We start from the raw sequence: 23,684 nt of genomic DNA on the forward strand, positions 1-23,684 counted from the left end.
CTCTGATACTACCTGACTCTACCTCTGATATTACCTGATACTACCTCTGATACTACCTGATACTACCTCTGATACTACCTGATACTACCTCTGATACTACCTCTGATACTACCTCTGATACTATCTGATACTACCTCTGATACTACCTGATACTACCTGATACTACCTCTGATACTACCTCTGATACTACCTGATACTACCTGATACTACCTCTGATACTATCTGATACTACCTCTGATACTACCTGATACTACCTCTGATACTACCTGATACTACCTCTGATACTATCTGATACTACCTCTGATACTATCTGATACTATCTGATACTACCTCTGATACTACCTGATACTACCTCTGATACTACCTCTGATACTACCTGATACTACCTGATACTACCTCTGATACTACCTCTGATACTACCTGATACTACCTCTGATACTATCTGATACTACCTGATACTACCTCTGATACTACCTGATACTACCTCTGATGTGTGTGAATGGGGCTAGTGTTGCTGTGGTGACGGTGTCCTGTCTCTTTAAATGTTTGAAAGGACAGCGCGCGCCCTCTCTCCTCCTGACGTCACAGTTCCATGAGGAGAAGATGGCGGCGGTGTTGGAGCGCAGCTTCATAGAGATCTGTGGATTTGAGAGGGAAACTCTGCACCGGTTCCGTGAAGTGACAGTAAACCTCGGTAAACTCTCTCACCGCTCTGCTCTCTGTGGCGTCTGGTTTCTACAAGTTGGTCTCCACGCGACACTCGATTGTTATGACGTGCTAGCAACCGCTAACAACAGCTAGCACCGCTAACATGCTGTCCGGTAACGTTAGCGGTGTAGCCCGGTGTAGCGTTACCGGGCCCTGATGGAGCGTGTGGCTGTTACGTTTGTTCGGAAATCGTAGTGACCTCCAACCTGTGCGTGTTAAACGCACCGTCGTTAGCTCGTTAGCAGGCTATTAACCTCCTCCGTGTGTGTGCAGGTGTCCTGCTCTCACATTAGCTTCAGCTAACGTTAGTTAGCCAGTAGCTCGGATCTTGTTGCTCACCTGTCACAGAGTAAAGCGTTACAGCCAACATGACGTCATGTAACGTCTTAGATTCACAAGTCCGCTGTCTTTGTTCACAGTCTCTGTAAACAAAAGTGAACACGAAGCAAACTCCTGTGATGTAACGTGATCCTCAGGTTCTTATTAGAACAGCTACTGCGTTTAAAACACGAGGTTAAGGTGTTAATGTCGGTCTTCACCACCAGACCTCATATTTACTCTCACTAAGAACAAGTGTGCGTCCTGCTCATAGCTGATTTTGAGACTCAGTTTGCAGTTTATATGCTGTCATGGCATCCTGTGTGCACCGACTCATAAATGAATAGATGATAATATTTATAATAATAATATTTAACTTTATTTGAAGAACCTGAAGGTGCTGTACAATACAATCATTGAGGATTGAATAGATCCAACACACACGGTTAAAACAATAAAAAGCATCACAGAAGGCAAACCTCTCAGACAAAGTCACCATGAAACAGTCAGCTGACTCTGGGTTATTATTAGAAGGAGGTCTAGGTCCAAGGCTGGGTCTCAGTGGTTCAGAAGCACAAAGTGGGTCCAGTCTGTGTCGTCCTGTCTCTGTCATTTAAAGTATAGAGTATAAAATCCATTCTGCACTCACTCTATGAGCGACCAGTGTAGATTGGCCAACACCGGTGTCTCCGCCTACGCCTGTCCTCGCCTACGCCTGTCTCCGCCTACGCCTGTCCCTGCCTACGTCTTGTTTTTAGATCATTTCAGCTGCATTTTGAAGAGCTGGATCTGAGTCACAGAGGAGCAACTGAGGGTGGTGGACAGTGAAACAGACAAACATGTGAATTTTTGGTTAATAAATGATAATAAAGTTTGATTTTGGCTGCGTTTCTTAGGATCTGAACACTTCCTGTTTAAATTCATCTGTTGATCAAAGATAAACTTTTTTCAGTCTTGTTTAAGTTTTGCTGCTCAGGAACCAAAGTACAATAATTGGACGTTGATGTTTGATGTCTTGTCTGGTCAAATGACTCGCTGTGTTTAGCTCCTCTGTACACACAGATGATGAGGATGAGGATGACGGTGTGTTTCCTGTGTGCAGGTCTGAGTGCTCTTCCTGGTGGTGTGAAGTTTCCCGACAGCGCTGGAGCCTTTCATTATGAGGAGAGTGGGAAGCTGCTGTCTGTCACCAGTAACAGATTCATTCATTGGTCAGTACAACACTTACAATCTGAGCTCAGTCACTCTGAAGCATCACAGTCAACAGACATCATTTTAAATGTGCTTCAGGTAAAATAAAGCTAAGAAACAACTTCGATTCACACACGTAGCCTCACATTAAGAACAATTTGTTCTCTTTAAAAATCAAAGAACAGACGCCCATAAATTCATTTATTAAAGAACAGAAAGTGTCAGACGGCCAGTCTGAAGGTCTTTAAACTGTACTTTATGTCTCTGCCAGAAAACCAAGTAACAGTCCAAGTCACTGAGGAGGAGGCGTTCTCAGTCTAGACGTGCATGTTTGTGTACCATCAGAGACAAGTGGCTTTTTGTTTTGTGTTTCAGGGCGATTACACTGAGAAACAAAACTTTCTTAAAGCTCACTGTCACACAACCCTAACAGGAAACATGCACTACATTCAGCAGCCTGGTAGTGATGAGCGATACCACTGATTTCTTTTCTGATCGAATACAAGTAATGTTGTGATAATGATGCTTTGTGCAACAGCTAAATAAAACATCATTCAATAGTTTTAATAAAGTACAAGGTAATTTATTTGTCATTATACAACACAGGGTTGTATAACGAAATGAGGGTTTGTAACACAAACACATAACACAGCTACAGTTATTTACCAATATACATAAACACGTGGTAAATCTTTTTTATGTGCGTTAGGGTGAATATAAGCTGCAGCAACACAATGATAATGTAGTCGGCATCTTCATATCAAAGGTTCAACAACTGGGAAACGCTGTCCATCAGCTTTGACTGTGTGTGAGCATTAAGCAGTGAGAGTCCAGCTGTAGTCCTGTACCTGCCCTGACTCTGAATGAAGTGTGCTCCGCCCTGGCAGCGCCTCTCTTCTGATTTTCAGACCGTCCTGCAGAACGTCATCGTATTCTTTACAGATGCTTAACAAGTTTTATGGTGTTGCCACACACATCACATACAGAGTCCTCGCCATTGTGTGTTTGTGTATTCACACTGTGACTGTGTGCAGGTCCACGTCAGGTGACACGGTGCAGCTGGTGGAGCAGTCTCTGGACACCAACCTGCTCAACAACGCTGTCAAACTCAAGTTCAGCCATTGCACTGTTCTTCCTGGAGGAGTCAACATCCAGGAGACCCTCAACAATGTCCTCATCCTCGTCTGCACCAATCAGAGCATCCACAGACTGGTGCTGCCCCACCCCTCCCGCATGTACCGCAGTGTGAGTAAATAATACTGGAACAGAAGAGGTTAATGATGTAGACCACGGTAGATAACTAACAGTAGATGTGTCCCCGTCCACCGTCTCCAGGAGCTGGTGACGGAGCTTCACATGCAGTCGATCTTCACTGATGTGATGAAGCTGAGTGTGCAGGACTCGTCTCACAGTGCCGTCATCCCCAGCTCAGTGGTCCAGACTGGGAGTCCCATCACCTCCACAGCCTGGGTCAGTCAGTCTGGAGAGGCTCACTACGCTCTGGCTTCACCTGCTGGAGGCATCATGGTGGTCACACTGCCACCGCACGACACACAGGGTAACGCCGTCTCACTGTCCTGAAACTGCACTCCCAAGTACTTTAAACCAGTTACCAGTCACTGGTTCCTCCTGTTCTCCATCAGTACAAAGACTGGTGTGTGTGTGTGTGTGTGTCTGTGTCTGTGTCTGTGTGCGTGCGCGCGTGTGTGTGTGTGTGCATGCGCAGGCGGTGTGTCGGTGCTGGAGCTGAAGAGGAGCTCCATGATGTGGAGGTTGTCTGGCTGGATGCCCACAGCGATTCGTGGGGAGCAGAGTCCAGCTGACCTGGTGCTCAGTGTGGCTGTCAGAGAGCTGGAGGAAGACTCGTTCATCTTCGCCCTCTGTCAGGATCACAAGCTGCGCATGTGGTCCTTCAGGGTGAGACCTCACATCAACATCAGTCATACAGGTGAGGCTCAGTCACAGACTAACACTGCATCATGACACCCTCGTTCCAGGAGCAGGCGTGTCTGCTGGAGGCCGACATGTTGGAGTACATGCCGGCCTGTAAAGGAGTAAAGCGTCTGTCAGGTCAGGGTCATCGTCTGAGACTTGCCTTCTCCTCCACCACCGGCCTCTGTCTGTGTGTCTACCTGGCTGTCCCTCAGAGAGGACAGTTCGCCGTCCTGCAGCTGGTTGCCACCGACAACAACCGCTACAGCCTGGATCACATCTCGTCTCTCTTCACCACACAGGTTTCTGATCATTGTTTTTTATCTTCCAACATGTCCACCACGTGATGAATAATTGAATTAAAAGGTTGTCTGTGTGATTGTGTCTGTCATCAGGAGACTCTGGTGGATTTTGCTCTGACTTCCACAGACATTTGGGGTGTCTGGGTGGACGACTCCAACACCACTGTAGTCAAATACATCAACTTTGAACAGTGAGTAGTCCCAGAGAGCTTTTCTGGATTTGAACAATGAAAATACATCAAAGAAGAATGTCTTAATTTCTCTGACAGCAGAACATAAGATAAGATTATCAATACTACAGTCTTTAATAATTGATCCCCGGGGCTGTTTAATACTGTTTCTCTTTCCCCGGCCTGTCTCTGAAGGAAGTTTTTCCACTTCCTGTTCCCTTCCTACAGCTGGATAACATTCACATTTAACTCCCAGTGTCACCTGAATCTGTCTGAGTGTAACTGTGTGTGCGTATGTGTGTGTTGCAGTAACACAGCTGGTCAGTGGAACCAGGTGTTTGTTCAGCCTCCGCCTGAGGAAGAAGTCCACATCGGAGTGGACCAGGACCCCAGAGTAAGTGTAATTGATCAGTGTTCAGCTCTCACTCCGTCAGTTCACAGCTACATTAACCTGCGTCTGAGTGACACCTGTGATGTGATGTCACTTCCTGCTCTGTATGAAACAAACCCATCCATCACTGGGACAAACAGACTCCATGTTTCTACTCAAAGACAGAAAGAAGTTCATGCAGAACATTTGCTGAATTTACAAGAAGGAACAAATCAGTCAGAATCAGTCAGAGACAGAGTTTCACACAGTTTATAAAGTGTCTCCAACTCAACAACTCACTAAACTGACACATTTGTTAAGGGAGTCTGGGGACAAAGAAGTCGCCTATACTGGTTACTGTTTAGTGTGTTTGTAAAATGTGACATGTTTAGATCAATAAAATGTTTCTTCTTTCATAAATTGAGTGTAAATGGTGAAATCAGTGTAAACAGTGTGTTCAAACAGCTGCTAAATGTTGGCAGGTCAGACTTTAGCACTTTAGACACAGAAGCAGACAGGCTGGTAACAGCCATGCTGCCACAAACTGACACTTTGTACAAGGAAACAAACAACTGACTGTTTTCATTTAATGCAGAATTTACAACAAGGAGACAATGATTCAGAATCTGTTGTAGCTGTTTCAAAAAAGAAGTTTCTTCTTCAGCAGTCAATTGTTATTAAGCAGCAGACCTTTTGGAGGGTACAGTGTTGTCCTGATAGAAACAGATGTGTGCGGTACCGTCCCTGTAGTCTCCTAGAACAGTTCTGTCCTGGAACAGCTCTGTTCTGCAGCAGATGGTGGAATATAAACAGTGACAGCATTAGCGTGCAAGAACCCCCGTGACAGATAGTAAGGCCTCTGTCCTGCTGCCATCGGTTCAATATCAGGGATATTGCTTCATAGTTACATGTGTAGTATTACGCCACTGATAGTTAATAAAGACAGCAGGACTCTGTCTCCTGCTCACACTGACAGTTGGTTCAGTCTGGTATATTTCCATTCATCATCTCCATGAAGCACAGCAAACTTATGTTACTCTCACCTTCCACATAATGTCACAGCCCACCTCAGTGTCCGACAAACATTCTGTCACAGTGCGGATGTTAGTCACTACAGTACTTCTCTTGTACTTACATCACTACATAATTACTCTGTCAAACTACACAGACTGACCAAGTGTTTAGAGATAAACGTCCAGAAACAAAGAAGAGTACTGAGAGCTTCTGGTTGCTCAGCACCTGGAGGTGAAGTGAGAGACTCTTATCTCACATTTAGAGTTTATGTAGAAGATGTTTAATGTAATAAATATATACAATACAGTGTAATATATGATATAATGAACAATACAGTGTGTAAATAAAATGTATTAATCTGAGAAAAAGATCATAAATACTAAATGAATTGACTATCCAGGTGATCAGGTGTGTCGTCATGGTAACTCAGCTCTCACTATTAACTCATCATGTTTACTGAAATTAAATACTGTGTGTTTGTTAACAGGAGACATACCTGGAGGTTCTCTTCTCTCCTCTGCGCTTCACAGCTTCAGCCATAGTGAAAGCTCTACAGGTGAGAGACTAGCTGCTGTAGTGAAAGCTCTACAGGTGAGAGACTAGCTGCTGTAGTGAAAGCTCTACAGGTGAGAGACTAGCTGCTGTAGTGAAAGCTCTACAGGTGAGAGACTAGCTGCTGTAGTGAAAGCTCTACAGGTGAGAGACTAGCTGCTGTAGTTAAAGCTCTACAGGTGAGAGACTACCTGCTGTAGTTAAAGCAGCTCTACAGGTGAGAGACTAGCTGCTGTAGTTAAAGCTCAGTCCTCAGTTCCTGAAGAGCTCAGCAGCACACACACACACACACAGTGAGTCACCTGGTGTGTACCTGTGTTTCAGATCTACCGCAGAGGCTCAGAGAGGATCACTGATGTGTCCTGGGAGACTCTGAAGAAGGAGGTGACGGTGGCTGTGGAGAGTGAGGTGTGTTCTCCACACAAACAGCTGTTTGGAGCTGGAGGCAGTGTCTGTATCAGCCAGCGATTCACTGATCTGTCCTCCTGTCTGTCTCTCCTTCTGTCTGCCCTGTCTCTCTTCCTGTCCGTCTCTGCGGTCTGTCTCTCCTCCTGTCTGACCTGTCTTTCTTTCTGTCTATCTCTCCTCCCCCTGCAGCTACAGAGCAGTGTGACAGAGTTTGAGTTTTCTCAGGAGGAGTACCGTCAGCTACAGGTGGAGTTCTGGTCCAAGTTCTACGCCTGCTGTCTTCAGTATCAGGAGGCTCTGTCCATGCCTCTGGGTCTGACTGTCAGCCAGCACACCAACATGGTCTGTCTCCTCAAGAAGGTAAATACACGGACCAAACTGACCAGGGATGGTCAGACAGACGACAGACACACACACAGACACGGACAGACAGGAGGACAGACACACACACACACACACACACACACACACACACACGGACAGACAGGAGGACACAGGGGCGGCTTTTCCTATGGGCAGTATGGGCAGCCGCCCAGGGCGGCATGAGTGCCCGCAAAAAAAATAAAAAATCTGAGTGGACAGTCGCCCACAGTATCCGGCTCTGTAGCAGCCGCTTCTGGGCTTATCTCTTCATCTCGGCGGATCTCCCCTGGTGCCGACCCGTACTGTATTGTTCATTTACACATCAAGTCAATATGTCATGTTGCCATTGTCATTGAGCGGTGAAGCAGCGGATTCAGAATCAGAATTCCTTTATTAGTCAAGCAAACAAAGAAATGTGTGCGTCACAGCAGCCAAAGGACAGTTCAATATAACAATGAGCAATAATAATAGAAAAAAATAAACAATATAATGGAAAGGTAAGAAATAGAATTGTATATACATAATATGTAGAAATATAAACAGTGGAATTATAGACAGTGTGGCAGTGTCTTGTTATTAATTATTATTATTTACTTTATTTTGAACATGTAAATAAAAGAAATGAGAAAAAAAAACAGAAAAGCATTTTCTAAACTTGATTCCTCCATTCCCATTCATCATCCCAATGTTTAGATATTATGGCATCATGATGCACACATTCTAATACCCAAATAATAATAATGCTGAAATTAAATAACATGTCCAAAAGGGTTAGGAAGAAGTGTAAAACTTATAATAATAAATATGAGTATGAACATTGCCCAGTTAGTGCAAACCAAAAAGAGAAACAAGTGCACAACTGAGGTAATTAGTGGGCTAAAGTCAATCACAGCACGGATTGCTTCCGGGGGGGGGTGTCATGCAAGCAAGGACCGCCACTGGGAGGACAGACAGACACACACACACAGACGCAGACAGACAGGGACACACACACACAGACAGATGGACTGATTTTATTCTTTAGCTTCATTAGCTGCTGATGCTAGCCAGTTCTTCAGCTCCTGGTTGTCTGTTGAGTTGATCAGAAGATCAAATCATATTTATTGATCGGTTCACAACAGATGTCCTCTCGGGACACTTTTCAATTGGACCAGGTCAGATTGTACATATGACCACGAGACATTGAGCGGTTTGTATTTCAGGGTTTTGTGTCGTTCCTGCTGCCGTGTTTTGCTGTGGATCACCTGTACCTGTCGTATGATGAGTACCTGTTCTCAGAGGAGGAGACGCCCCTCACTGAAGGTGAGCACACCTGAGGTCTACTCATGGAGAACCAGCAACAACAGCAGGGCTGCTGTAGAGACGCACTGTTATTCTATAATACTCACTGTACTGTGGTGACAGAAGTATAAGAGAAGTACTGTAGTGACAGAAGTATAAGAGAAGTACTGTAGTGACAGAAGTATAAGAAGTACTGTAGTGACAGAAGTATAAGAGAAGTACTGTAGTGACAGAAGTATAAGAGAAGTACTGTAGTGACAGAAGTATAAGAAGTACTGTAGTGACAGAAGTATAAGAGAAGTACTGTAGTGACAGAAGTATAAGAAGTACTGTAGTGACAGAAGTATAAGAGAAGTACTGTAGTGACAGAAGTATAAGAGAAGTGACTAACATCTGCACTGTGACAGAGTATGTCACACTGTTAACTGTGTAATGTTTGTCAGACACAGGTGAGGGGTAGGTGAGGTGGGCCGTGACATACATAGGTGTGTATACTGGGATGTATGTTGGGCCCTATGACAGAATCGCTGAATTGGCCGATTAAAACGGAATTTATTTTTAACGCAGAATTTGACATAATTTCACTGAAATGCTGTTTTTGCGTGGAAGAGGAACGTATGTGTGGGGAAAACTGCACAGAGGGAAGCAAATCTGGGTGGCACAACAAGCCCCCTCCACAGACTGAGCCCCTCCCCCTTCAAAACAATGTAAGCATGGCGAAGCTGCTGCCCACGGCTCTGTCTGACAGGTGGGAAACTTGGAGAGTAGCTCACAAGGACTAACTAGTCCTACAGCTTAAATAACTTGTTTAAGTTACTTTTGAAGAAGTTTAAAATGTTTGGCTGTTGTTTTATGACAGGTCAACTAAAGTTTCATTACTTGCTGCTCGTTTTTGATGCACATTAATGTACTGTACGGTACAGTGTTGAGGAAATGTGTTGTTTGTCACCTCAATAAATTTAAGTTAATTTCTATTTAATTTGTGTACATTTTAGTCATTTACATTAAAAAACACACTGTTTTTGGTTGAAAAATAAGAGTTAAAAGTAAAAAAACGGGATTCCCAAAAATTAAACCGGAAAAAACGGAATTTGGGAAAAAATAAAACGGATTTTATAGGGCCCTATGTATGCTGGGACGTATGTTGAGATGTATGCTGTGATGTATGTCGTGATGTATGTCTTCAGACCCTGAGGTGGGCCGTGATGTCCTGCAGCTGGTTCAGTGTCTGCGGCTTGTCAGTGATGCAGTTTCTGGAGAGATGGCGTATGAGATGGAGAAAGCTCTGGAACACCTTCAGTCACCTGAGAGGGCTGCTGAGCTCGTCCTGGAAAGCATGCTGTCCAATGACAAGTCAGTATCTCACATACATCACTTCCTGTGTACTGATGGCATGAAGCATAACTTCTGATCTAAGGCCAGCTAGTGAAGGTGGTTTACCTGTAATGCCTGTAATGTGTTAAATATTTAAACAGTCGTGTTTTATTTAACATGAGTGTGTGACGTTGTGTTTCCTGCAGCGATAACGTGATCGAGGACATCCAGAACAAACTGCAGGACATCCGGAACCCCATGGCAGCCATGATGGTCCTGCTGAGGGAAATGGACCTGGAGACGGACTCAGAGGTCGGAGGAGATGGACCTGTCACACCTGGTACGACATGACCAATCACAAGTCGCATATATTTACCATGCCCAGGTGAAGGTGTGTCCTCAGGTGTTGTTTGTCCCTGCTCTGTGTCCTGCAGGTCAGAGTCTGAACATTAGGATCAGCCTGTCTCAGCTGTACGGCAGCAGCTCAGCTGTGTCTGTCGTCTGTCAGGCCGTCTGTCACATGACCATGACCAGAGCTCTGTTCTGTAGAGACCTGCTGATCCTGCAGAAACTCTACCTGCGCTTCGGAGACAATGTACGTACACACACACACACACACACACACACACACACACACACACACACACACACACACACACACACACACACACAGTAGCCTGACCTCTGAACCTTTAAAGTGGAGCTGAATTATTTTAACATTCAGTTTGAGTGTTAATGATGTTTAATCACCTGATCAGTCAATGACACTGAAAAAGTGTGTGTGTGTGTCTGTCTCAGGTGTTTCTAGGTGGGGGGGCTCAGCTGCTGCAGCTCCAGCAGGACCTGATCCCTCGGAGCTCCCACCTCCTGTCCTCCTATTACCTCCTCAAACACATCAGCCAAAGCCTCGCCTCCTCCGTCCCCGTGGACATCATGTGAGTATACACTAATGTGTACAAGTACACACTTATTCACACCTACATGTGTATGAGTACACACTTATTCACACCTACAGTTTAGAAGTTGACCACATCAGAAAGGTTCACCCTTGTATAAAAGTAGAGATGTGAGACACGTGTGGTGACCTCTGACCTTTGACCTCTTGCAGAGATGCTAACCTGCAGCACCTCACAGTGTTGGAGCTGTCTGACACTCCGGCTCTCTCCACCAACAGATCAGGTCAGTGCCGCTGAACTCAAACATCTTTAATTAACTCATTTAAACTAATTTATTCAGCACCTGTCAACAACACAGCAACTCAATTTATCAGACAGAAAGACATAATTACAGCCTATGAAGAAATTATACAAGAGACGGTATAAGAGACCATATAGAGAGACGGTATAAGAAATTATACAAGAGACGGTATAAGAGACGATATAGAGAGACGCGTTTAGAGACGATAGAGAGACGGTATAGGAGACGATATAGAGAGATGGTATAGGAGACCATATAGAGAGACGGTATAGGAGACCATATAGAGAGACGGCATAGGAGACCATATAGAGAGACGATATAGAGAGACGGTATAGGAGACCATATAGAGAGACGGTATAGGAGACCATATAGAGAGACGGTATAGGAGACCATATAGAGAGACGGTATAGGAGACGATATAGGAGACGATATAGAGAGACGGTATAGGAGACGATATAAAAACGCATCAACAGGATTAAGGAGCTCATGTTGTTTCTGTGTCTCAGCAGTGTTGAGTCCTCAGACGGTGGTGGAGCTCTTCTATCAGACGGCCGCCCGGAGGATCATCATCTCTCACATTTACTCTCAGCAGCAGAGTAACTCTCTGCTCCACTGGAGTCACATGATCTCCAACGTGGTGAACCTTCTCGCTCAGCTGCTGTATCCTTCAGAAACATACTGAACAGCTGTAACGTCTGGGGACGGAATGTCATTAATTCTGCTGGCTTCCTGTCTTGACCTGTGGTTGTTGTTGAATCTTAACTGGTGTCTCCCAGTTGGCCCAGTAACCCTGGTTTCCAGTTCCCTGAGTGTCTGATGGCTAACTGTCAGTACACACAGCTGCAGGTGAGTTCACCTGTGAGCTTCTTCCTGGTCTCCACATGTCTGATGGTTCAGCTGCTGCTCCACTCTTCATCTCTGAGGTTTAGTCTCAGGCTGTAGAAGAATGAACTCTGCCTTCTACTGATGATGATGTCAGAGTATTCAAACTGTTAATGAGGGACACGTCGTTCTTCATGTTGTTGTCATGCTTCACCGTGATTGGTTCTGCTGTTTAATGATGAGACCAGTGATGTAATTGGCTGAGAGTGTATCTGCTGCTGTAACTTGCCAGGATGAGCATCTCACCTGTGTTTTCTGTGTGCAGGAGTACGTGAGGCTGATTGGTCCCTGGTGTCAGGTGAACATCGGCTCCTGTCGCTTCATGTTGGGTCAGTGTTATCTGGCCAACGGGGAGGGCCAGAAGGTGAGCGACAGCAAAGAGTGATGATGTTGGTTTGTGCCTGTACATCCTGGGGGCAGATCACGTGACCTGTGACTCGTAATCTTTCAGGCTCTGCAGTGTTTCCAGGAGGCAGCGACAGAGGTGGAGAAGGAGGAGTTCCTGATGAGACTGACGGGGAGCGAGGAGGAGGAGGTGGCTGCCTCCACCCCCAGACTGCAGTACTACAACAAGGTACGACAAGGGTACAGTACTACGACAAGGGTACAGTACTACGACAAGGGTACAGTACTACAGCGTGTGTGTGTGTGTTCAGGTGCTGCGGTTGTTGGAGGATGTCGGTCTACCTGAGCTGGTGATCCAGTTGGCCTCTCTAGCCATCACGGAGGCAGTCAGCGACGTCAACAGTCAGGTATACAGCTGCTTAGGAGCACGACTTGAGTTATTTTGATAATGATCTCACTGAGTTCAGACCCGTGCTGCAGTTTACTGTGTCATATATAAATATATAAATCTGGGGTTGTGTTCAGGCTGCTCTGTGGACTCGAATATTCAAACATCATCTGGACCTCGGACACAACAGTGAAGCTTATGAAGCGCTCACACAGAACCCAGACTGCAGCATGTAAGTCATGATGATAATAATAATGACTTTATTTGTTAGTGCTTCACATAAACAAAGTGCACAAGTCAAAACCCAGTGAGCGCACGCACACACGCACACGCACACACACACACACACACACACACACACACACACACACGATGCCAGCTCAAAAATGTAGCATGAGGCGAGAATTGAAGTCAAGTGAGGCAAAGCTGGGAGAATTAATGAGTACATATACACACATTTATATTTTAACATGGTAGAAAAGAGTAAAGACGTGTACTGATACTTTTCATGTTACAACTTTTCAAAGTAAAGATGGAAATATGAAAATCTTCTCAGAGCAACTAAAGACGGTTAACATGAATAAAACAGAGTTATACCATTGATTCTGGTTATCTGTATATAATATTACTTTGACCTGTATGTTACTTTGACCTGTATATTTACTGTATAATGTTACTTTGACCTGTATATTTACTGTATGTAATGTGTTCTCAGGCAGCTGGACTGTCTCCGTCAGCTGGTGGTGGTTCTGTGTGAACGCTCTCAGCTCCAGGATTTAGTCCAGTTCCCCTACGTCAACCTGCACGACGAGGTAATACCTTCTCCTGACCTATGACCCCTGACCTGCCTGAAGGTCACAAACAGAAGTGATTGGCTCTAAGAAGACAGAATAAGTTTTATGCTGATCACTAATCTCACCACCTGGTGCAGTAATGAACTGATTAAATTAGTAATGAAGCTGCTGTGACTGGCCACTAGATTTCTCTGTACGACTGGAGGACATTACTCAAAGAGCTCTGTTGTCTCCTCTGGTACTTTTCATCGAGCAGGAGAACTGTCTAAACTCTGAAAACATATTAATGAGGATGAAACATCTCACCTGAGGGTTGAAACACAATGAAAGAGTCCCAGTGAAGGTCGTCCTCACAGAGCTGTGGTGTTACTGTCCCGTCCTCTGAGGGATTAAAGACGGACATGTTGTCTCATCATCAGGTGGTCAGCATCATCGAGTCTCGAGCCCGAGGTTTGGACCTGCTGGCTCATAATTACTACGAGCTGCTGTACGCTTTCCACATCAACAGACACAACTACAGGAAAGGTACGACATTCACATCTGTCTGATGCTGAGACACATCTGTTTTTTCTATTAACATCTGTTACTGGAGCTAAACGTCTGTCTGTGTCAGTAATGTGATATAATTCAATATTCAGCACATCAGGACTTGTTCAGTCATGTATTTTAACAAACTACAACTATTAAAATTTCTGTTTAACAAAACAAAGTGTGTGTGTTTGTTTGTTTGTTTGTTTGTTCAGCGGGGACGGTCATGTTTGAGTTCGGGATGCGTCTCGGTCGGGAGGTCCGGACTCGTCTCGGCCTTCAGAAGCAGGTGAACTGTTACCTGGCTGCTCTCAACTGTCTCCGCCTCATCAGACCAGAGTACGCCTGGATCGTCCAGCCCGCCTCCGGAGCTGTGGTACTTATACTCATACACATATATACTTCTACACATACAAACATATACACATTTGTACTTATACACACACATATAGAATTCTACACATAAATACACACATACAGTAAAAGAACATGGAGCAGGATCTGTGTGTGGAGTTTGATTGTTTTCTTCTGACTCTGGTTGACGTGTGTTTGTGTTTGATGCAGTATGAACGTCCAGGAGCGTCTCCAAAGAGAAACTCTGATGGAGAGTTTTCTTCTGAACCAGGTGACTTCAACTGTCTTCAACAAAACTTTATTAACAGCCTCACTGTGGACAGTCAGTCATTACTCAGCATTACAGTGTTTTCAGTGCCAATAATAATTTGTTTTGTAGTTTTGTAATCAATGACAAAGAGGTTCAGAGTAAAACAGGAAGCATTAAAATAATAAGATTACCAGAAGATTAAAAGCGGTCATGTTCTGCTTTTGGGGTTTTTGCCTTTCCGTCGTTGTGTGGTCCACAGCAGAGGGACAGAAAACACTGCTGCTCTGCCTGAAACGCCTGGTTTGGAACTGAGCCTTTAATTCCTTTATTTAATTTATGTACGTCACTATGTAACAGGCATTATAGAAATACATATATATACATATATTTTAAAATATATCCACTCCAGTCAGTCAGCAGACTCAGTTGCTGCTGCTGCTGTAGCAGCATTATTTTTAGATCACACTACCTTGCTCAACATGACCCACCCTGCTCTGCCTCTGATTGGCTACATCCTGCTCATTAAGTAATGCACATGTGCAACTTTCATCAAAGATGGAACAGAGGCGAGATGTCTCACTCTGTAGCTAAAACGGAGTGTTCAAGACTAGGGCTGGTGCGACGCGTCAACGTAATCGATTATGTAAATACGTCGATTTATGTATAGTGGAGGACACGGTAAACATGTTACTAGTTACTACTAGTACTACTACTAGTTACTTTTTGTCCCCACCCAAACATAATATATCAGGATTACACAGATTACCAGTTAAGACTGGACTGTTTCTTGTTGGGGAATAATGCCCTGCAGTGACTTCGTCATATTTGATGATGATTGAATAAAATATTGAAATATAAATTACAAGTTTTAAAATGTTATTTTGGGTAAATTTATTATATTAATTGAGTAATAAAAAAAATAGATTCATTGAAAAAATCATTAATAGATCAGTTGATAAATAAATAACCGTTAGGTGCAGACCTATTCAAAACACAGGATGCAGAAATGCACCATATGAGAAAAATAATGTTTATTTATTAGTATGTAAACCTGTTCTACAAGGACTCATGCATAAAAGTATGAACTGGAAAATTAGCATAACACGACCTCTTTAAAAGTAGAAGACAAAAACCAAGGACAGAAGCAGTCGAAGGACAGACTCAACTAAAGTCATAAAGTTCAGCTGTTCAGGAGTCACACTGTCCTCTGGACCTTCACTGTGCTGGACAGCAGACAGGAAGTCTTCAGTATATGTGGTTTATTGTGGGGACGCTGAATACTATGTTTCAAATAAAGACAGATGTTTGTGAATGTTGACCTCATCAGGTGACACACACACACACACTTGACACGTGTCATGTAGATTCTGATGATTAGATGAAAATGTGTTGATATACGAGTACATGTCGATGTGATCACATGATGTCATCAAGCTAAAAACTTTGATCTCCTGCAGTCAAACGTCAGGTCGACATCCTGGAACTCAAGGACCTGGAGAAAGAGTATATCCTGTCCCGCAGCCGTCTCACCCTCGCACAGCACCACCCGCCGTCTGCTGCCATTGCTGGTACACTTGTTTACCTCTAACACCTGGAATACCTGTTCACATTCAGCATCTCCAGCTGTCTCTCTGTGTCTCACCTGTCTGTGTCTCACCTGTAGGCAGTGCGTCAGCAGTGGAGATGGTGTCCCTGTTGGTCCAAACTGGACTCTTTGACTCGGCTCTGTCCGTCTGTCAAACCTTCAGACTGAACCTGACGTCCGTCTTTGAGGGTTTGACCTTCAAGTGAGTTTTTAACTAGGGATGCACCGATCCACATTTTTTCACTTCCGATCCGATCCCGATACCTGAATTTGGATATCTACCGATACTATTCCGATACCAGAGCTCTGTTTGCTTTAATATTATTATTATCATTATTGTTGATTTTATATGAGGAATAATAAATAAACTGAAATAAACTCCTCTCTACAGGCAAGTATTTGATTATAAACAGTCAGCAGGTACATGTTTAGATTAACAGGTGGACACTGGGGGAAACACCTTGAAAAAAACACACGTCATCATCATGACGTGTACCGTCAAGCTTCCTTTGGAGCCATGGCGCCGGCTTTCTGTGTGAATTATACTCTGGTTCGTCTTTTACGCTGGAGCTGCTCAGCTCTGTGTGAACAACCAACGGCGGAGAATTGGCGAACTGCCGCTGCGGCGATAATGCGGCCTCTGTGTGAAAAGGGCTGGTCTTTTGCTTTCCACACGTTGTCTGCTGGGAGTTTACTTTGCTTTCGTCTTTCTGCTCGCTGGCTTCCTCGTGCTTTCACATGGTGCTTTTTTAAATGTTTCATTGTGTTAGTGGTGTTGTACGTCGCGAGGGAGCTTCCGCCTCTCTGAATAACGGCTTTGCAAACATTGCATTTTGCAGTTGGCTAGCCACAGCTGCTCAATGCTAGCCAGCGGACCCGGTACCGATACTGGATCGGATCGGCCCATCCCTATTTTTAACTTTATTCATTTCTCAGATGTTAACAGTTAGTCACATGATCACGTGACTTCAACATGGCTGCACTTTAGAAATACCAATGTTTTTCTGTATATTTTTATTTGGGAACAGATTTTCTGTTTTCTTCAGAATCCTGTGAATCTTTGTTCATGTTTTAGACCTGATGTGTAAATAAAAGCCCCATACGGTGTTCAGTCTGATGGTGTTCTCAGTCTGATGGTGTTCTCAGTCTGATGGTGTTCAGTCTGATGGTGTTCAGTCTGATGGTGTTCTCAGTCTGATGGTGTTCTCAGTCTGATGGTGTTCAGTCTAATGGTGTTCTCAGTCTAATGGTGTTCTCAGTCTGATGGTGTTCAGTCTGATGGTGTTCTCAGTCTGATGGTGTTCTCAGTCTAATGGTGTTCTCAGTCTGATGGTGTTCAGTCTGATGGTGTTCTCAGTCTGATGGTGTTCTCAGTCTGATGGTGTTCAGTCTGATGGTGTTCAGTCTAATGGTGTTCTCAGTCTAATGGTGTTCTCAGTCTAATGGTGTTCTCAGTCTGATGGTGTTCACTCTGATGGTGTTCACTCTGATGGTGTTCACTCTGATGGTGTTCTCAGTCTGATGGTGTTCTCAGTCTGATGGTGTTCAGTCTGATGGTGTTCTCAGTCTGATGGTGTTCTCAGTCTGATGGTGTTCTCAGTCTGATGGTGTTCACAGTCTGATGGTGTTCACAGTCTGATGGTGTTCTCGGTCTGATGGTGTTCTCGGTCTGATGGTGGTCTCAGTCTGATGGTGGTCACAGTCTGATGGTGTATGGTGTTCTCGGTCTGATGGTGTTCTCGGTCTGATGGTGTTCTCAGTCTGATGGTGTTCTCAGTCTGATGGTGTTCTGTCTGATGGTGGTCTCAGTCTGATGGTGGTCACAGTCTGATGGTGGTCACAGTCTGATGGTGGTCACAGTCTGATGGTGTTCAGTCTGATGGTGTTCACAGTCTGATGGTGTTCAGTCTGATGGTGACTGTCCTCCTGTCTGTCTTCCAGACTGTCTGGTTTGCTGTTGTGTTGTAGTTACTGTCTCACGGTGACGATCAGTCCTCCTGACGGCGTCAGACAGTGTCCTCTGTTTACTGATGGTGACTATGTGGTGATGTCATGTGGTGATGTCACGTAGAGTGAAGAACGTGTGTGTGTGTTGGATGTTTGGTGGGTCAGGATCTCATCACATTATAACAGTCAGCTGAGACGTGTTACGATTAACAGGTGGACACACAGACGTCATCATGACGTGTACCGCCACGCCTCTTTTGGATCCACGGCACCGGCGTGCTGTATGAACTGACACACTGGAGCTGCTTGGTTCTGTGTGAACAGAAACATCCATGTTCAAACTTTTATTAGTGTTGAAACATGAAGTGTTGTTGTTGTTTATTGTTATGAGCTGATGTAAACATCACAAGGACGTGATGACTCATCATTCGTTCTTCTTCAGGTGCGTTAAGCTTCAGTTCGGGGGGGAGGAGTCTCAGAACGACGCCTGGAGCTGGTTGGCTGCTAATCAGCTGTCATCAGTCGTCAACACCAAAGAGTCCAGGTTTGACTTTATTCATCTAAACTTTATCAACGTGAAAGAGTCCGACCATTAAAAGTCATTCTTCTTCTTCTTGTGTTCAGTGCGACAGACGAGGCGTGGCGGCTGCTCGCCTCTTACCTGGACAGGTACTCCTCCTCTAACGCTCAGTACCACCGCTGTGTCATCAACAAGCTGCTGTCACATGGCGTCCCGCTGCCTGATTGGCTGGTCAAGTCTTACAAGGTGAGCAATTGGCCAATAGAGAGGAGAGACGGTTGATGATGATGTCATTAGTATTCAGACCGATCCTGGTTATTTTTCCCATGATGCACTGCTGTGTATTTCAGGCCGTGGACGCTGCATCTCTGCTACGTCTCTTCCTGAACTTTGACCTGCTGGACGCTGCAGCTGAGCTGGTGCTGGAGTACGTGGACGCTCTGCTGGGGAGAGGACACCAGTACTTTGGAATAGAGGTACTTCAAATACTATCAGCACTCAAGTACACTGAGTGTGTATTTATACACAAGAACGTTTATGATGTTCATCCAGATAATCTCCACAGATGAACACAAATTAAATGTGTAGCAGTAAAAAGCTAATGCTAGGCTACAAACAGATGACATCACGGTCACATGACTTCAACGTCTCCACCACTGAGCGTCTTACTGCACAATTACTATCCAGGTTTTCTATAAACTGATCAATGTACAAGTTGTAAAGTCAGAGTGAGAATAGTGTGTAACTAAAGTGGGCCTGCAAAGACGGACTAGTGAGGAGACGAGTCTCCGTGTTCGCTGTGAGGACGGTTAATGTCCCCGACAACCTCTGTAGTCTCATTCAGACACTTGTTAGCAACCGCTAACCGTTTTTAACACATGAAGAGCTTTATAATTAAACTGTGGACATTTAATGATGAGTTTATGTTGGAGAACAAAACATGTAAATATCTCCAGCCTGTGTAACAACACACCTTATTTCACACATTTAACTTAAGGCCATATTCACACGGCAGCCATTTTCCTCTAACACCGCAGTGAGAGAATCTGATGAATCGTCATCATTTCACCAGCTGCTGTGAAGGAACATCAGGTCATTTTTAAACATGAAAAAAAATTTGATGTCTGTTAGCTAACATTAGCTAATGTTAGCATTTGACCTCCTCCTAGCTTACATCAGTTTGTTCACATCGTGTTTCACTTCCAGCTTTAAATAAATGTTTAAAGATGTGTGTTGATATTTCAGTCATGTTAGCTCAGAAGTGATGGAATGCTAACATTCGCTAACAGTAAAGAGTAAATATGTTGATTTATTTTGAAATATGAAATATCCATCATCCATCATCTTTAAAGTAAACGATTCTCGTTGTTTAAATTTTAACACAGCAGAACGACCTTCAATCCTCTGAGCGTGATGTCAGAGGAACATGGCGTCCTGTGCTCATTAAGATGAGAGTAGAAACAGGAAGTGACCTTGGATCAGTTCATCTGCTGCTCCGATGACCAGACTGATGTTGTCGTATTTATTTTCATGTGCTTTGAACGCACCACCACTCCACCTGTACTCTGACACTGAAGATAATGTGTTCTGCTGCTGAGGGCGAGCGTCGGCTCTGCACGTCCTCAGATATTAACACTACACATGAACAGTAGGGGCAGTGTAGGACCAGTACAGGGATGTGACAGGTCAGAGGTCAGTGAACACATCGGCAGCAGGAGCTAACATGTGCCACCTAGTGGCATCCTGCAGTATCACATGTTGTATACAGGCGAGTATGAAACAATATGTTCACGATGCAGCCGGTCGTCTACGTGAACGATCAACAGTGAGTCTATCTCCAGCCTAACTGTGTGTGTGTGTGTGTGTGTGTGTGTGTGTGTGTGTGTGTGTGTGTGTGTGTGTGGCAGAGGCCTCTGTCTGCGACGTCGTCTTCAGTCTGGCTGCCGTACACATCCATCGATCAGCTGCTTCAGGCTCTGAACGAGACTCAGACCAACAGCAGTGTGAGTCATCACTTCCTGTTTGTCCCACTACATCACTTCCTGTTGATGTGTGACTGTTTTACTGTGTCAGGTGATGAATATAAAAGTCACCTGTGGGAATCGAACCTGTGACTGTTTTAATGAATCCTCATCTTTTTTCAGATTTACAATAAAGTTCGAGACAAACTGGACGATTATCACAAACTGGTGGAGCAGACGACCAAACGGAGACTCGTCGCTCGATAAGAAGGCGACTCATCAGGTCACCTGCCCACTCCGACCAATCATAGGCTGTCAGCTGATGCAGGAACAGACGGGAAACAAAATATGAATATTTTTGTAGCGTCAGTTTGTGGATTAAACATGTTGTAAATATTGAGTGTTGTGCTGAAGATGTGAAACGACGTCTGTTTAGTTTTTATAAGAATCGTCTCTTTTGTACTCGTCCTGTTTGTGATGAAATTAAAGTTTTCTTTCAGCTCAGTGTGTCATCAGTGTTTAGTCTCTTGTGATCAGATCTGTGAGAGCTCTGCCCTCTGGTGGTCACCTGTTGTAGTGGTCACGTGACACAGCCAGGTGTCAGAGATGGTAATCAGGATGTCCTTCAGTGATGTGACCACCTGTCTGAACTTTTCCAGTTCGTCTTCAGAAGCAGCCTGTGAGTTTCTTCACACTTTGTGATTATGATGTTGATTATGAAGTCACGTGTTTTGGTGTGTTACATTTAAATAGTTTATTTACGCGCTAATGCTAAGATAGCTATGAGTAGCTGCAGCATTTCCTCTTCTGTTAGCTTCTTGTTAGCTTCCCTGCTGCAGAACTTGATGAACCCATATTTCCAAATGATGCTCAGTGAGCAGAATCAGCTGACTGATATGTTGATTATAATTCAGTAGATGTCTTTTTTAATCACTTTGTCAACATTTAAACAGCGTCTGTCAGTATTATTTCAGATTTACAACAAATACTTTAATGAGACGACAGCAGCACTAAACTTTCCTCTTGTGAGGATTAAAAGTGATTAAAAACATTTAGCTTTTGATTAAAATATAATTTCAGGGGATGAAATACAGTTTACCTTCTAATATTAAAACCGTTACTGATTAATTAAAGATTTAATGTTAAAATAAAGTCTCACTGGAGTTAATATATTCATTACTTCATCCTCTGACCTGTCAATCAAACAGCACCATCAGTGACATCTGGGCTCGATTATCTTCGTCTGGTCGATCCCTCTGACGTCATGAGCAAGCGCCACCCTGGAGGTTTGTTTAGTTTTGTTTCATCACCAGTGATGGGTAACGTTTCATTAGAAGTAACTCATTACGTTTCAAACTTACTGCCATTAAAAAGTAACGTTAGTTATCTAGTGAGAGAAGAAACGCGTTCGATTACTTCAGAAACCTTTGTGACGTGTGCAGACGCCTGTAGCAGCTGCACGTGAGCAGGCGGTAACTGATGACTGACTGTAACGTTTACAGTCGTTACTGACTGTAACGTTTACAGTCAGTCAGTGAGCTGAGACTCATGTTTCATCATGTAAATAATGAATATTCACACGATCACTCTGCTGGTGTGTGACAGCTGAGCTTCAGTGTCACGTGACCCAGTGAGTCCATATCAACACCAGAGTGTATCAGTACACAGTCACATGGACAGAACCTCTGTATTGGATCTTACTGTTTCTTCTATTTTGACATGGAAGAAAATATTCTCATAAAAAGAAGAAGCAGCAAAATGTGTCTTATTTGTCCCATTTTTTAATACGGTTCAGTGTCGGTTCAGAGTCAGTTCAGTATTGGTTCAGTGTCGGTTCAGTGTCGGTTCAGAGTCGGTTCAGAGTTGGTTCAGTATTGGTTCAGTGTCGGTTCAGTGTCGGTTCAGAGTCAGTTCAGTATTGGTTCAGTGTCGGTTCAGTGTCGGTTCAGAGTTGGTTCAGTGTCGGTTCAGAGTTGGTTCAGTGTCGGTTCAGAGTCGGTTCAGTGTCGGTTCAGAGTTGGTTCAGTGTTGGTTCAGAGTCGGTTCAGTGTTGGTTCAGAGTCACTGGGTCACATGACATTGAAGTTATTTGGAAAAAAAAAGCAGAAGCCCTCATTAAAATATTTTTAACACATTAACTAATAACAATATATAATTAAAGCTGCAAGCAGCGATGAACGGGCCCTCGCAGTCCACGCGCGTCGGGGCGTGCTGCTGTCGCTACGTGCTGCTGTCGGGGCGTGCTGCTGTTGCTACATGCTGCTGTCACGGCGTGCTGCTGTCGCGGCGTGCTGCTGTTGCTACATGCTGCTGTCGCGGCGTGCTGCTGTCGCTACATGCTGCTGTCGGGGCGTGCTGCTGTCGCTACATGCTGCTGTCGGGGCGTGCTGCTGTCGCTACATGCTGCTGTCGCGGCGTGCTGCTGTCGCTACATGCTGCTGTCGGGGCGTGCTGCTGTCGCTACATGCTGCTGTCACGGCGTGCTGCTGTCGCTACGTGCTGCTGTCGCGGCGTGCTGCTGTCGCTACATGCTGCTGTCGGGGCCTGCTCATGCAACAACTTCCATTGAGGAATCAAAAGTGAAGGCAGTCAAGCTGTGTTTCGTCATTTAGCAATAAAAGCGCCCCCTATTGGTCGATTTGCACCATCCGGTAAGTGTTAATGCATTTGGTCAAGATATGGAAGACTGTCTGTTTGCGGCTGTAGTTCAGGAGGTAGAGCGGGTCGTCTAGTAATCGGAAGGTGACTGGTTCGAGTCCCGGCTCCCCTCAGTTACATGTCGAAGTGTCCTTGGGCAAGATACTGAACCCCAAAATGCTCCTGATGAGCAGTTGGCGCCTTGCATGGCAGCCTCCAGCATCAGTGTGTGAATGTGTGTGAATGGGTGAATGTGCCAAGTATTGTAAAGCGCTTTGAGCTGTCAGTAGACTGGAAAAGCGCTATAGAAATGCAAGACCATTTACCATTTACCACAATTAGCAGGAAATTGTTGTTTTATATTTTGGGCGTT

The 23,684-nt window shown here is 44.5% G+C and overlaps 1 protein-coding gene across 2 annotated transcripts; it reads left to right on the forward strand.

The window, feature by feature from the left end:
- Positions 1 to 573: 573 nt before the first annotated feature.
- On the forward strand, positions 574 to 21,178 carry nup160 (nucleoporin 160). Of its 2 annotated transcripts, none has more exons than XM_084364796.1 (34): positions 574 to 694; positions 2,129 to 2,237; positions 3,252 to 3,462; positions 3,553 to 3,775; positions 3,944 to 4,134; positions 4,215 to 4,451; positions 4,545 to 4,642; positions 4,931 to 5,015; positions 6,493 to 6,561; positions 6,882 to 6,965; positions 7,155 to 7,325; positions 8,531 to 8,630; positions 9,797 to 9,962; positions 10,130 to 10,263; positions 10,358 to 10,518; positions 10,722 to 10,858; positions 11,032 to 11,102; positions 11,627 to 11,780; positions 11,897 to 11,966; positions 12,268 to 12,366; positions 12,454 to 12,576; positions 12,659 to 12,754; positions 12,873 to 12,967; positions 13,451 to 13,547; positions 13,949 to 14,054; positions 14,273 to 14,433; positions 14,622 to 14,682; positions 16,119 to 16,229; positions 16,325 to 16,448; positions 18,636 to 18,737; positions 18,818 to 18,959; positions 19,064 to 19,189; positions 20,621 to 20,716; positions 20,858 to 21,178. In XM_084364796.1, exons 1-34 carry the CDS (start codon positions 604 to 606, stop codon positions 20,939 to 20,941), a joined length of 4,185 nt encoding a protein of 1,394 aa, XP_084220922.1. In that variant the 5' UTR covers positions 574 to 603; the 3' UTR covers positions 20,942 to 21,178. The 2 variants fall into 2 exon arrangements, with proteins under 2 accessions (XP_084220922.1, XP_084220923.1); XM_084364797.1 differs by having other exon boundaries at positions 11,630 to 11,780.
- Positions 21,179 to 23,684: the final 2,506 nt, after the last annotated feature.

Source organism: Pagrus pagrus (genome assembly GCF_965226575.1).
Source record: "Pagrus pagrus genome assembly, chromosome: 10".
NCBI classification, from domain to species: Eukaryota; Metazoa; Chordata; class Actinopteri; order Spariformes; family Sparidae; genus Pagrus; species Pagrus pagrus.